Below are 15735 nucleotides of genomic sequence, written 5' to 3' on the forward strand. Positions count from 1 at the left end.
CATCCTGATAATGGCACTGGGGAAAGCAGGACTGTGTATTCTCCATAAGAACTATTGACTGTATACATCAAACTATGTTTATTTGTTCCTATTGCATCAAATACTGATAAAGTTTCCATCCCAAGTGCATAAAAAAATATCATTATACCATTGTATATAATATTTGTGGGAAAGGCATCTTTTTAAATGTGTAATGTTTTATTTATATGACATAACTGTGACAAAACTTTGTGAGGAGCTCTTTGAGCTTCTTGACTGTAGATAGGATCGTAGAGCAACAGAAATGCTCTAATTAGGCTACTCAAGAGTACTCTTTGGTGACACAACCATTTAAAATGAAATGCATTCACCAGCAGGGGGGGCTCCACACATAGCCTGGGTATTAAGAGGTTACTACCCCTGTTCTGACAGAGATGTGCTTTTGTCCATGTCACTCATAATTGGAATGAGCTGTAAATAATAAAATATTAAAAACTTTCAATTTCGTATATTTTTAAGTAAATGCCATCTTTTGTCAGAAAAACAACCAAACCTTGAGCCTCATAAGAAAGGAAGGGAAGACACGCTACGCTGAAATTTGATTGCATTCAAGTTCTTCCTAAAGCCAGACTCTTACCAAAACATTTGCACCCTCAACAGTATCTTTCCCCTCTTAATTAAAGACTAACCTACAATATGAAAATTACATATAGATTTTCACAAATTTTGATGTGGTATGGACTTATACTTAGCTTCAAGCTTCATTAATTCTTGGGGAATTTGTTTCCCCAAGACCTGATTTGACTTGCTAAGCAACCTTGGGTCTCCCCTCTCTGCTACACTTCTCTTCTTATAAAACTATTCCTGAGTATTTTAATTTGGTCAATTGAAAAGTCTGTACTAGAAGAAAGGTGTGATGATTTAGCAGCACATTTTACTCTGATATTAATAAGGTAAATTCAACCTCTTGTTCTGTTCAGCAATAGCACATATTCAGTTTAATCACCCACATGTACGGTATGATTCCAAAGAATCTAAAAAATTAAAATTTGATTGGAAACTTTATTTAGGGGGGACAAACCATAACCTACCTAAATAATGAATATGTTTACATCCATAATCCTACTAAAATCATGGGAAAATCTGTGAATTGCCACTCACAAATGTTTATGAAGCACACTTTGACCCACATAGCTACTTATGGCTAGTTTTAAACAGCGCTAAGATTTGCTATGACTATGACAGCCATTTTGTCAGCTTTCCTCAGGCAAAAGATGCCTGGAATCACAGCCCTGGGATGCCACATCAGGGCCAAGTTCCACTAGGAGGGAAGAATGAGCTCCATCACAAAACAAATACCTGTTTGCAAGTACGTACAAGTAAAATTCAAAGGCTAACAGCTTAATTCATTTTCCACTTTTGCAATACTTCAGAGCAAAATATTAAGGACAAAAATAGAAAAGTCATATAAACTTGGAACAACAAACTGCAGTTTATTTTTAGCCAGACTGTGCTGAGGGAAAAAAAAATTATGCCGTTATTGCAACTGCAGATCTAGAATTTGTTCATTATTGAAGGGCGCATGTTGGGGCAAAAGTATGTAGTTTAAATGTAACCATTGGGCACTTTATCTGCATAGGTGAGTGCGAGGATGCTTCTGTTCATAGTAGTATTTCTAGCACAGAACCATTGTGTTAGAATATGCCAGTAGTTTGATGATTTTTTTTTTTCAAGAGGAGGTAAAGCCGACTCCTCAACTGAAGATACTAAAAACAAAGAACAGCCTAGTGTGAGAGAACAATAAGATGCTTTGTACTAGGCTAAGTATCAGCTGTACCATTTATCACCCAGAAATGGATTAGTCACTGTTTTCCTTTGATATGCTGAAAAAATGTCAAGGGAGAGAGGTATATGCTGTTGTTCTGGACCAAAGGCTAAGATGACACGCTGTGCCTGCATGAGAATACAGTTAGCCCGACTTTCAAACTGGTTTTCTTTCTAGACTTCTTTTTTGTAACTTGCAGATGCTGTCAAAATATGCTAGGAGAGGACTCTTGGTAAGGATTTCTAAAGCTGTACTTGAAGGTTTCTCCCTCTGTACTAAGACCCTGTAAGTTTAATACACAATTTGAAACAAAATGTAGCACCTGCAATAAGTGCAGACACATTGCTGAAAGTGAAGTGGTATTTTTCTGGGGACACTGTGGAAGAAATAAAACGTAGAGTTGAAAGTATCTAAATTTAAGCGAGCAAATAGAGGGGTGAGGGTTTTTCAAGTCTACGTTCTGAATCTTTTTGAAACCTCTCTTGACATATCAGCTCCAAAATATAATGATTTCAAACATTATGGAGCTAACGCCTTACTTTTCCACGCTGTCTTTGTTCATGTGAGCAGTCCCATTAACTGTGCAGAGGTCAAGGAATCAATTTGTAAAATCAGGATTGACCTGGCTACTTGCTGGCTGTACCAGTAAGAGGTATGACACAGTTCAATGAATAGCAAACTCCAGATATGACAATTAAAAGACCACTTTGCTTACCTTGTCTGAATATGAAAATTGTTCGTGGTCCCAGTATGTTCGTAATCGTGGACGGCAGCTGCAAAGATCATTGCTAAAATTTCCAGTTCTGTGAGCCAGTGCTGGTAAATGAAAAACAAATCTTAGTCATATTTTCTATAATAGCCTAATTCAGATTAAATGCTACAGTACTGGAAATGTTTTGCATTATCTTCAATTTAAGTAAACTTTATTCTTATTCCAGGTAACTGTATATCCATAACACTTCAGTATTATACAGTAAAATAACTCCTTGTACTTGAAATGGTTTCTCTAAGACCAAGTTAACATCCTTATGGTCATAAAGTAAAGTAAGTAAGTAAATATTGACAGCCAAAAATATTATGTTATTAAGATAATTACATGGTATACTTTGTAGCTGATATGAGTAGGAAGCATCTAATCTGCTAGCCCATACATGGCACTTGCCAAATTATGGTACATTCACCTAAAAACTTGATATGACGTTAAGGTTATAATTTGTCTTTTAGTGAACAATATATACAGTTCATAGTAACATATATACAGTTCATAATAACAGTATTAACTGTATTTTACCAGTGTAAATAGCACTGAAACTAAGCCCATGGGAGATTTTGCTGCTCTAAATTTTATCATACTTTGTACTAATGCAAAAAAAGAGTGCATAAGGCTAGTATACAGTTACACAGAACAAAAGGTAACACAGGTCATGTATACAAAATAATGCAGACCCTAGAGTTTTGTGCATTTTTATACCTCTTGCTAACCGAGGCTGTTCTGTATCGCTCGGTTTGTAAAAAAACCTCTTTTATTTTATTTTTCAAGTTCTATTTCTTGAATGACAAATCATCCTTGAGGACAAAATTTACTCCATCTAAAAATGGGGGCAGAAAAATCATATGATAATTAACCCCCACAGTCATAGGACCGATTAAGTCAAATGCCAGTCAAGCATTTCCACACATATTTCAGATTTTTTAGTGTAGAAATAAGCTTTTGTACTAAAGGTTCGAAGAATGATTTCATCCTTATGCACCCATATATGCACATACACGTGTATGACTGGATATAAGATGTATAAGCTGCCAGAAGTAATATAAGCTGCCAGTAGTAGTACTTCTTTCAAAGAAGAGGAAAGGAAAGAGTCAAGATTCAAAAGTCATGTGAGAATAATGAAATAGGTCATTCAGCAACAAAATAAGACTGCTGAGGAACAACAAGTACTGGTTGTTGGTGAAGCAGTATAGATTAAAAAAGGTCACAACAGAGGAATGAGAATGTACTGTAAGCAGTTCTAAAAATGGAAACGATGACCTTCATCGTATTGTGTGTCACAAGAAACCAGGCCATGACCGGTCCTGGCTTTCACAATGTTTTCAACCTACCAAACGGAATAGAAACACAGAAATTATTAGTAACTAAAGTTAAAGATAAACTTTTTCTTTAGGGTGCCTTTTCAAAGATCAGCTTTTTTAGTAACCGACATAGTTGCTAGACAATGCATTTATAAGTAGAAGAGCATTCCTTACAAACAATACCTATGGGCTACACAGAAACTTCATACGGTACGATATGAGAGCAAGTATTCTGGAGACTCTAGCTGTGCTGTCAAAATTCAGATCGGTATTCAACTCAGAGAATCGGAGAACTGCTTTAGCTAAAGGTTTTCTAAGGAAGCAGAAGAAAGCTCTTAGAGAGACAGTTAAGTGTTTTCCTCAACGGGAGAAGGAAAAGCAGGTATCCGGAGGCCTGCAAGACTGCTAAGAGCTGGAACTTGCTTCCCTCCTGGAAGATACTATGCCATGCAGGTGTAACACATATTGGAAAAGATCTCTTTTATTGAGAAATGTTTTTGAGTATTATAAATTACTTATAGGTAAATAGATGCTTTTCAACTTTTCATGAGCTCTGGTTCAAACTATTTTTTTAAACAAAGATGGATTAAAAAATGAGTAAGAAAGGGAGTCTCACAATGCACCTATTGACAGTAAAGACATCTTTTCCTTTAGTTTGAGCAATACAGGTACGTGGGAGGAGAAAAGGGATGGTGGGAAGATGATCGATGACTCAAAAGTTCTTTACAAGATGTATTCCCTGGGACTTAGGTTCTTAAATCTTTATAAAGATGAAGACTTCACAAATACAAGCTTGAGTTACATATTTCAGTCGTATCATCTGGGATTTAATCTCTTGCGAAGGTTAATAGATTGTGTGCCATCTGTGATATCTAACTTTCTATCACATTGATCTGAGGTGGCTGGATCTTGTTACTTAAAATAGACAGTAACTTTTGGAAAATACAATGATAATTTTACTTCTTTAAAGTGACTTTAGGAGAAGAGCAGGTTCAAGAGCATCTAAGGAACCTGAAGGTGCACAAGTCTGTGGGACCTGATGAGATTCATCCATGGGTCCTGAGGGAACTGGCAGATGAAGTTGCTAAGCCACTATCCATCATATTTGAGAAGTCATGGCATTCCAGTGAAGTTCCTGCTGACTGGAAAAGGGGAAAAATAACCCCCATTTTTAAAAGGGGGAAAAAGGAAGACCTGGAGAAATACAGGCCGGTCAGTCTCACCTCTGTGCCTAGCAAGAGCAGAATGTCCTGGAAACTATGCCAACGCACATGGAAAATAAGGAGGTGATCGGTGACAGCCAGAATGGCTTCACTAAGGGTAAATCATGCCTGACAAATTTGGTGGTCTTCTATACTGGCATTATGGTATTGGGGGATGAGGGAAGAGCAATTGACATCATCAATCTGGACTTGTGCAAAGCATTTGACACTTTCCCTCATGACATCCTTGTCTCTAAATTGGAGAGACATGAATTTGACAGATGGACCACTTGGCAGATAAAGAACTGGCTGGATAGTTGCACTCAAAGAATTGCAGTCAACAGCTCAATGTCCAAGTGAAGAACAGTGACAAGTGGCGTTCCTCGGTGGTCGGTACTGGGGCCAATGTTTAACATCTTTGTCACCGACATGGACAGTGGGACTGAATGCACTCTCAGCAAGTCTGCTGACAACACCAAGCTGTGTCATGCAGTCGACACACTGGAGGGAAGGTGTTTAAGGCCAGGTTGGATGGGGTTTTGAGCAACCTAGTCTAGTGGAAGGTGCCCCTGCCCATGGCAGGGGGGGTTGGAACTGGGTGATCTTCAAGGTCCCTTCTAACTCTAACCATTCTATGATTCTGTGACTCTGAATACATGTTACTCTTCACTGGAATCTCTCCAAAGTCTTGTGGAGAAGCATAAACTCTGACCAACCAGATTTTCTGGCAAATGCTGAAATATGGCTGTTTTCCAGGTGCCTATAAAAGATACAAAATGTATGACCTCAACAACCAGAATCATGAAAAGGAATTTCTAAAACCCAGCTTTTTGAAACATTTGCTTCAGTGTGTCTTTCAGAAGTGAAGAAGGAAGACAGCAATTCTTTGCAAGATTTGGGAGTCAGTCTCAGTTCCTTAAGATACAATGAAAGCACAAGAACTTCAAATCACATGATAATCTGCAAAAAACACACAGGAATTTGATACAGAATTGCATCAAATTGACTCCAATCCAGGTATTTGTTAGAAGATACAGAAGACTTAAAAGAGGCATTACAATGGACATAGTCTGAAACCTATTAGCTTGAGAAGCAAACTTCAAATTGTTACTGAGTATGGTTCTGTAGAGTTAACCAGGCAACAGGAAAAAAAACCAACAAGTTAAATAGAACATTTGCATGATACTGATGTGTTCTTAAACTGCAAATGACATTTGGGACAGAAATACTTTTGCAAGCCGCAGAATCACTAGGCCTTCTTTCAAACACTGGTTTCTATAAATGTTTCTTCTGCCTGGCAAGCTACATGTGTTTGAAAGCACTCCTGACTAAGTGTTGTCCTAGTTAGATATCTTTCCAAGAACTTTCCAATATCATAATTCAGCATTTCAAATGTGAATATTTAAAACCTGGCCCAATTTTATAGGAATATTTTGTAGCAGCATTGCAACATTAATGAGGTTTTATAGCAAAGTAACAGCAATAAAGTCTAAGCTTTTCTGAAAATAGTTGGCCAAATCACATAAAAATGCAGTCACAAGGTTAAGATGCTAATATTGTAAAACTTGAGTTGGAGAGGCCTTTCTCATTCTCCTGTGCACCTGGTGGAATATCAGATATTCAAATACGAAACAGGCTCCTTCATTCAGTGTTCAGAGGTACACAAAGTGCGTTGCAAAGTTTATCAATGCCTAAGCAATCCAAATTGACTAGGATAGCTCTGGAAGTTTGAACCTTGTCCTGGCATCACAAAGAAAATCTGGATGCCTTTGTCTTCTTTGAAGAGCAGAGGGGCACAGTTACAACAGGTCAAAGGGATGTTATCCTGTATAATACAACACAGGGATTTTCTTTCCTGTTCAGTTGCTGATCCAGGCGTATACCTGCAACAAAGACTTGTCTCACATCACTTCATGCTTGCAGTTGATCTCACAGTAGAAGACAAGGGTAGGATAGGAACCGTGATCTGATCTCTCGAAGGTTTTCCTTTTATTAAAATACTATTTTGACAGGTGGACATCGTAGACAACAACCTTGGTTTGGACTCATCTTGACAAGAGCTGTCTAGCCTATGCTTCAGTCTGATACGGAAGTTCTTTCTCAAGACAATATCTCAATGTGAAAAGGAATCTTGGATGGTGAAGACTCCAGGCCTCACTCTGCAAGTAGTACTTGTGTTAAAATGTAGCTTTAAAAACTCGATGCTTAGAAGAAAAACACTTCCTTCAAACAGTAGAATCAAACCCTACAATGCCTAGGGACTTGTTCTTGCCTCCACTGAAGCCAAAGCCAAAGCCTTCAGTGAGAAAAGGCTTATCCTAAGTGAATGTCTGTCATTTATTATGTACATATTGGAGCACAAACATCTAGAGTCAGCCCTAAAATTTTCCTTTCGAAAAGTTTTATGGAATTGTTTCATGGCTCTGCAAACGGCAAACAGACACTGTCACTTCCCATCTTCCTTTTTATTTATTTTTTAATCAAGTGCATTCTTCGTGAAGACAAATCATCAAAAGGCCATTGACAGAGATGTCCCTTTTCTTTCAGTCAGTATTTACTTTTGTCTAGCAAGCTGATAGCGAGGAGATGCCCGCTGCTGGTATTAAATCTAAGATAAGTGTTTAGAGTAAAAATGCTTGCACAGACTCACTTTCATTCCCAAAGCAAATACTAAAAAATATTGGGATATTGCAATGGTGCAAGGCAAATGCAATCTCCTGCATACTATAGGCACATACAGTACGCAAGAGCAGTCCTAAATCAGGTTATAAACTAAAAGAAAAAGCAGCTGCAGAGTATTTGAGTACGCCTGCACTGATTCAGTATATCTTTCAATGGCCAGGATCTCAGATACTAAAGCTTCCTTGCCTGATCACACCTCCCAGGCTTTGATGTGGAAGCGAAAAATTCCCACCTGCCCACTCCTGCAAAAGTATCTCTTTTAGTATGATATATAATACCCAAGCTCAGGCAATGAAAAGCAAAAAGAATTTAAGGAGGACATTTTTTCTTCTTTTTAACTCTGCATCAGGAGAGTTCCAATCTGGAAGAACTGTTAAAATTACATAAAGTTCACAGCCGGAATGGTAGTTTGGAATCTATCTCTGCACAATTTTCAAGGGAGCTTTTTCCTTAAAAAAAGACACATGAACACATTTACCCAAAACAGCATAGTCTGAGAGAAGAAGTAAATTGAACTTTGCAGTATTTCTTACCATGATACCAGTGTGAATCATTATGTAATGCACAGTTTGAGTAACATCAGCTGCATGGATCAAATTGTGATACGGATTTTTGTATTTGCTGTAACCAACTTCAAGAGCTTCAGCAAATGAAATAAGGTTGGGAACAGGAATCTGGGGGGAAGCAAAAATTAAAATAAATGTTTTTTTCCTGCAACGGCTGCAAAATTAATCATTCAATAAATAAACCACAAATAAATATACCATAGAGTTTAGCTAACAAACAACAAAAGAAAAATTTAAAATGTAAAGTTCTAATATCTTACATGAATCAGGTGGTCTTCACCCAGTTCTTGTAGATGTTATATCCCTCTACGTACACCATACACAGCATGTGGTAAGTGTAGAAGAGACTGCAGAGCTATCAATCAGATAGTTTTCAAGACACATCTGTCTGTACCAGGAACGCATAGATTGCTCACATAATAAAGGCATGACAGATAGGAGTCTAACAATAGGATTATCTCCTTTTCTTCACCAGTTTTGCCTTGCCTGAGACAACGCTTCCTTGAATCTAACAGGATGACTTCACTTCCTTCCCTTCCTCCAGGCAATGTATGAAGTACAGGTACTATCTAGTCCCATTTATTTTCCCATATAATTAAATGACATTTTTCTTCAGATTTTTTTTCTTTATTTAAAAGCCCTGCAGGATAAGCAGTGGGACTGAGAATGGGCTTAAGCCCACTGAGCCAGTGATATTGTGTACTTTCTGACTGTGTTGCTAATGCTAGCCCTGGTGTGGTTCTGACTTCAAGCACCCAGAACTTGAAGGGAAAAGCTTGATGGGAAAAGCTGAGTCTGGGTTGTCGATTAAAATTGAAATATTCAAACCAATTTCAGAGTGAGTCAGGCTCTTTGAAAGGAGCATGGAGTTTTGCAGTGGAGAGATTTTGAAATTATAATGAAACTTTCATTCAGTACTATTATAACGATAAATTGGGCATCTCAATCCAGTTTTTATCTCAGCCTTTCAAATTTGGTTTTAAGTACTCCATATTGTATTGTAACACCCTGCAAACACCCTGGAAAAACAGCCTTCTCCTTATACATCCTCCAAGTTGGTTAGGAGAGGAAGGTTCAGCTGAAACCCCTGCACAGTGATGGGAAACATACTATGGTCTAGACCACGAAAAAAGTATTTAGGAATAACTACAGTTTTCTGCCTTATTAGGAATCTTTGTTCCATAAAGCTGGGACACTGATTCAGTACTGCTGAGCAAATAGGCTGTATACATAATCTGTTTATTTAATGCTTACAGCATCTAGCTCCTTACCAGCACCACCCCATCCCAAACTGACTTGAAATGCCTCTACATAGCTGTCCGTTTTTTGGGTTGCAGAAAAATTTGCATGCTCTGGGTGAAGTTCCATTTGGTAGAACTATTGGCATATTACAATGTTTGATTTGCCATATTCTTTGAAATTCTGCACTGTGCTGTACAATAAAAAAACATCTCAAACATATCCTGGCTTTCTTGTATTTTAGATTTGACATACTTATTTTCACATACATATTTTTATTTGTGGCTAGTTTCTGACCTTGAAACGGCTCAAAAGGTCATATCGGGTAAACAGCTCATACATCATAAATTTCAGACTGTGCTCTCCACTTGCTTCATTTAGGGCAAATACATCAAAAGACCATTTATCAACATCCTGTAGATGAGGGGAAAAGAAAAAAAAACATAAAATTTCCATCTGTTTAAGTAGGTTTCCCGTTAATCAGTGGAAAAGATATTTGGGGGTTTTTTGGAGAGAAGGGTGAGAGTTTGGTGTTTTTTTATTGTCCAATTCTTTCAAGCCCCTACTGTAGATAACACATCAATGACTATTTCAATATTAATGATGAAAATAGTTGTGCCAGTTACGAATCAAATACTTGTAACATGACCTATGCAACTTTGTATGCTTTAAATCAAAGGCCTTAATCTATCAAATTTAACTTTCTGCATACAAAATGTCTCTAGAACCTCATGGAGCTATTGTGAACACCCATCCTTTAAATAGGCTATTATGAAATTTCATTAACACGATGACAGCCATATGGCTATTTGAGAATAATATAACAGTGTTTGACCTTCAGAGAAAAAGGTGAGGTACTACATTCTCAAGAAATACCATTTTTAATTGCATATGTAGCCATAGAAACTTTACTTCTATAAAAGAAGTAAAAGTTGGGTGAACTACAGTAATGCCTTAAATTCACAGCAAATACTGTACTTGTTCCATAAACTGCAGCTTCTTTTGTTAGCTCTATCCCAATACTACTTCTCCTTTTTCTTTCCTAAAAAGGAAACAATTGTTACTGAGACACCGATTACCATACCACTGGGAGCTGATAAAACCATGTCTCACATTACTATAAAAATTTCTATACAAATTTCATCCTATTGCTCTAATAACATCTAAATGAAATCACAACTAATCAGTGAAACAATAAACAGAATCATATTCTATTTGTGAATTTTTAACTATTAATTTCTCTGTTCTGTGTCCTCAGCTTTCTAGTACTAACTATGGCTAGGGTAGGTTCAGTAGAAAAATATATTCATTTCACCCTAAAAGTCACTAAACATAAGTACAAACACATCCAAATTCCACAATGATTAAACTTATTTCACCTTAAATGTTACTATCACTTCTGCGGGGTAAGCCAAACCAACCATGCTAGAAGTTCTTCGGTACATCCTAAAAGAACAAATAAAATATTAAGGAACAGCCCTCCTTTAAAAAGTACTGGAACATTTTTTCATTTTTTAATTCATCTTTCACAGTTTGTGAAATAATAGTGAGCTATTTAAGGGTCTGATCCCAAAGATGACATAAGTCTTTTTATGAACTTATGAGAAAAGCCCATCTGCTGGTATATAACTCTTTTACATTAGTGCAGTCTTTGGTACATTTTAGAGTAGAAGTTTCAAAGCCATAAAGTTCATTTCCAGAATTTTCCAAAGCCCAGGAAATTTCATTACAAATTTAGAAGTTTCATATGGATTTCTGTATAGAAAAATAGAGCAATTGCAGAAATTGAAACTTAAATTCTGGCTCAAAGATTTGCTTCAAGTTCATCCCACCACTTAAGGGATCTTCAGTGACAGACACTGTGGTTAAATGCAGTACTTGCTGTAATGAGAAAATAAAGCTCTCACCTTTCTACAAAAATCCCAGCCTGTACAGCGTGGACAATGCTTCGGAATTTGGGCTTTTCTTCCGGTCTCCTCTTCACTATTCCCATTTCCCTGGTGAATGTAGAAGCTAACCAGTCCCGCACTTCCAGCGGGACCGAATCCGACTGGATGTCAGAGAGCTCATCCTCAGTGTCCAAAAGCTTCCTACAAAAAAAATTAATACAAGGTAACCAAGAAGATAGCAGACTGAAGCAAAAGGAGTACGGACAGGTGAACAGCTAACAAAATTTAACAAGAGCAGGGGCCATCTGTAGAATTGACTCAGCACATCACTAAATGTCTTCTCTAGTAGACATACTGAGGCCACGGAGAAGCTGGGCACAGCAGGTATACTCCCTCTCCCCTGCTGCTCACATTCCAGAAGGTAAAAGATACTCAAATACAAGATATTCAAGTAAAGGCAAGTGAAGATTTTTCTACAAAGATGTCACAGCTTTGGTGGATTGATCAAGAGGTTATAAAATCCGGAGGAGACATCTAAAACAGTGGCTGACGTGAACATCTACAGAAAGGGGTCGCTGCTACAACTGAGAACACCAGTGGTCCATCTGATCTGTCCTCCAAAATGGGACAAAAAATGTTTTGATACTTACAGGCAAACTAAATGTTATCACATAGCAATGCTACAGTGAATGTATATACCCTGTATAAATGCTCATCACGTTATTCCAGTCCAATAAAAGTATTAAAGAGAACTAATTCCTTCCATATGGAGATCTGTATTCCTGTTGAAGGCAGTAACAAAATCATAGCACTAAAGATAATATACAAGATTGGATTGCAAGTCAGCTTTCACAGTTCTTAGTTGTTCAAAAAGTTAGAAAAGTTATGTATACCTCTTGCAAAATAGAAAAAGTATTAAAATGAAACTTCAACAAAAATGAATTGGAGGACATCAGTTTATTTAGAAGAAACACGTAACTAAATATTCTTTTGAAACAGAGTCAACACTTCAATTCTGCGCTTCTATAAAAGTAGCAGATGTAGGAACACAACCTTTTTCTTGATGTTATCTGCCCATATCACTCAGTCTGCTGGGGTTTTCCAAGAACCAAATCCCTTATTTAGTCAGATAAGTTTTCCTTCATGCAATGATGCAAGAAACCCCAGAGTTAGGATGACCCGAACATATGGAAAGCATGCCACCCTTTCAAAATGTTTTATTAAAAGTGGTACCAATTGAATTGCAGGCATTGTTTGATTACAGAGATCTGTCTTTCTGAAACTGCTCGAGTTGGTGTGAATTGGACACAAAGCAATGATGGACAAAGCACTCGGGAGTCTGATTTTCTCATCAGACAATCTGCTTGTCAAGTTAAAACTTCTCCTGAGTGAAGAGGATCCCTGAGAAGTATATTTGGTGGGAATTCGGCTAACAGCATTTGCAGATGGGTATTTGGGAGAGGAAAATTTTCCCTCCTTTTCCATTTTCATGTTATCACCTCTGTCGCTGCCTTTTCTTTCCACTCTTAACATAACTCTACTTTTTCCCCTATTTGTGCACTTTCTCCTTGTATTTATTCAGCGTCTCTTTCCCACCTTTTACTTTCTCTGTTCCTCTTCTTCAGCATTTTCAAAACCTTGCCTAATCCAGGTCTTCTCTGGCATATAGAGGAATCGAGCAGCAACATGGATAATGAAGAAAAGCCTGAATACAGTACAGTTCAAAGGAATCCCCACATAAATCTGATACTATCTGAAGGATTATAAGAAGATGCCTAGTAGGAAGCATGATGCCAGAACTGCCATATAAATTATCGATGAACAGTGAGTGTAGTACATTTGTGCTCATCTGCCCCATTCTCAGTTTCAGCAGCTCATCTGGCTGGCAGCATATTTTGTGAGACTTTTCAATTGGGGTTTAAAAACAAATTCCATAAAATGCCCCCAACACCGCCACTGTTTACTGAAAGAAGAGCAGAAACATTCCTATTTTTTAGACACATGCAGTTTTCAGACTAGGAAGGCTTTTTAACACAGAGTGCAAGCTGAGCAGAATGGACGAGAATTATGAGATTTTGTGACAGTGGGACACAGCCCAAAAGTCGGTAATTTATTTTGGAGGAGCAGGACTTGCGTAGAGGAAAGGATTTGGGCAAATTATCTGTCTTGCAAAACTAAACCAAGGCTGAGACTGGCCATAGGTCAAAGGCTATAAATTGATTTTATTCCCTAAATTAAAAAACTATGTTATAGTCAACTTAAATCGCTACTCGTCTAACACTGTTATTAAATATGCCTGGTGAGATCAGAACATTTACATTTCTGAGGATATTTGACATTTGATGTATTTGTGGTATTATCAGGAATAAACCTTATAATCCCTAAAACATATTTTTGTAACTATTCCAACTGTCACCCAAATGAGATGAAATTATTCCAGCGATAAAAGGACCGTGAGCATTAGGCTGCCTCAGAGCACACGGCAGGGATATTCCACATCACCTGTGCAGCACGAAGCAGAGCTCCACATCACTTTGCTATAGTCTGATGCGGGTCTGAATTTGGGACCAAGTCTGGAGCTCTGCAGATATGAGCTGCCGGAATACAAATTAAGGCTAGCAAGACACACTGCAGTTTCTCTAATCTTTCTAACCATTCATTTGTAAACTAGGAGGACTGTTCAGTCTGTAAATGACAGCAATAGGAGTTACTTTATGAGGACAGAACAGAGAAAACAGAATTTGAAAAAAGTGTTTATTTAATCAGTAATTTTCATGAGACCACTGCTCTCTGAGGAGAGGTGACTGAACAATGTGCTATGGGAGAGAGAGAACTTCAGCGTCTCTGGTTCCTACTTAAATAACCGGGAAAGCAACGGCAACATAGAATTATGTTGTAAGCACAATCCTTCGCAAAGATTTGGAACCTTAGTAACTTCTCAAAAAGAATTAGTTTCTTTCAGAAACCTAACTGAAACAACATTTAAGAAGAGGAAATAAGGGCTAGTCATTCATCTCGTAACTCTATTTTCTACACTTTCCTGACCTTTTGAAGAGCAAGATTCATATTGGGGAAAATTACTCATGACATATGCACTGCTAGAAACGGCCTTTGAATAAATTTGCTAATGACTGCCATTCTTCTGTAATTACAAGGAAAGGATAATATACGGGTCTACACATCTGAATAAATGGATCGTTAGACTGATATATAATTTGATGGTAATTTTATTTAGGAAGGGAAATAAATTAGGCTATATATTGCACCATACTAACTATGCTTAATTATCACAAATTCTTAAAATCCAATATTCAACCTATTTAATACTTTGCAACTTTTGACAACTTTTATTCATCTATTTATACTTTGCTTATGAAATACATTATTTCCATTATATTTCCATGGGTGTGCATATATATGTATACATACACGATATTGTGGATTCTGTGAAATACATTTAATTGTTCACCTTTTACCTGCTGATTGTGAAAACACTTCTTTAAAATAACCCAAGTAAAGCAAATTTATATGTTGAGACATAAAAACATCAAATTATTTTATCAATAATTTTACTTGCTATTTACAAAATACACACATATATATAAAATTTACTAAATGTAACAAAAAGAATCTTTAGCAGTATCAGAATTTGTACACGTTAACCAGAAGTACTAACACTACTTGAGCACTTACAATAGAATAATAGCCAAAATTTTCTTTTCCTCCCAACGAGAACCACGTTTTGACTGACCATCACTATATTTTTTTACATGGATCTTGATCTTTTTATGTCGAACCATTTTGCAGCTTGTTTGCTGGCCCCTACTCTATCGATGTACATCACTGCAGTGAACGCATCAAGTAAATCTCAGAGCCCCTATGTGCCTGTCCTTCTTGCTGTTACTACTTCTGTTGCTCAGAACTTAACTGCAACAAGGCTGACTCCTTGAGCAGACGTATTATAATGTCACTCTGATGCAATCACTGAGCATTATAACATCATCATTTCTTCAAATAAACTCTACAACACAACATTGTTTACAATTACTGGGGAAAAACATAACAGTCTGAAGTGTATATTCAGAACATTTTTATTCCTGAATGTTTATATCACTGCTATTTTAATTTATATCCACTTAGAACTTTCAAAAGCTCCAGTAAAATCAGTGAATCAATAGGAGGTTATTGGTGTATGGGTTTTACCTAATGAAAGTTATTACTTCCCAGATAAATGGAAAATATATTTATAAATTCTGCATTCTGTAATTCTACTGTTATGTAGA

The 15735-nt window shown here is 37.1% G+C and overlaps 1 protein-coding gene across 1 annotated transcript in view; it reads right to left on the reverse strand.

Annotated features, from left to right (window-relative positions):
* PDE1A (phosphodiesterase 1A) overlaps positions 1-11571 on the reverse strand; it is a 47414-nt gene extending 35843 nt beyond the window's left edge. The window contains exons 1-5 of the mRNA XM_082484558.1: positions 11471-11571; positions 10943-11009; positions 9861-9977; positions 8292-8432; positions 2520-2620 (exon numbers count right to left, since the gene is read on the reverse strand). Coding sequence (XP_082340684.1) covers positions 2520-2620; positions 8292-8432; positions 9861-9977; positions 10943-11009; positions 11471-11556 — 512 coding nt within the window. The 5' untranslated portion in view covers positions 11557-11571. The remainder of the gene's footprint in view (positions 1-2519; positions 2621-8291; positions 8433-9860; positions 9978-10942; positions 11010-11470) is intronic.
* Positions 11572-15735: the final 4164 nt, after the last annotated feature.

The sequence above is a fragment of the Vanellus vanellus genome (genome assembly GCF_965231255.1).
Source record: "Vanellus vanellus genome assembly, chromosome: 5".
Classification (NCBI taxonomy): Eukaryota; Metazoa; Chordata; class Aves; order Charadriiformes; family Charadriidae; genus Vanellus; species Vanellus vanellus.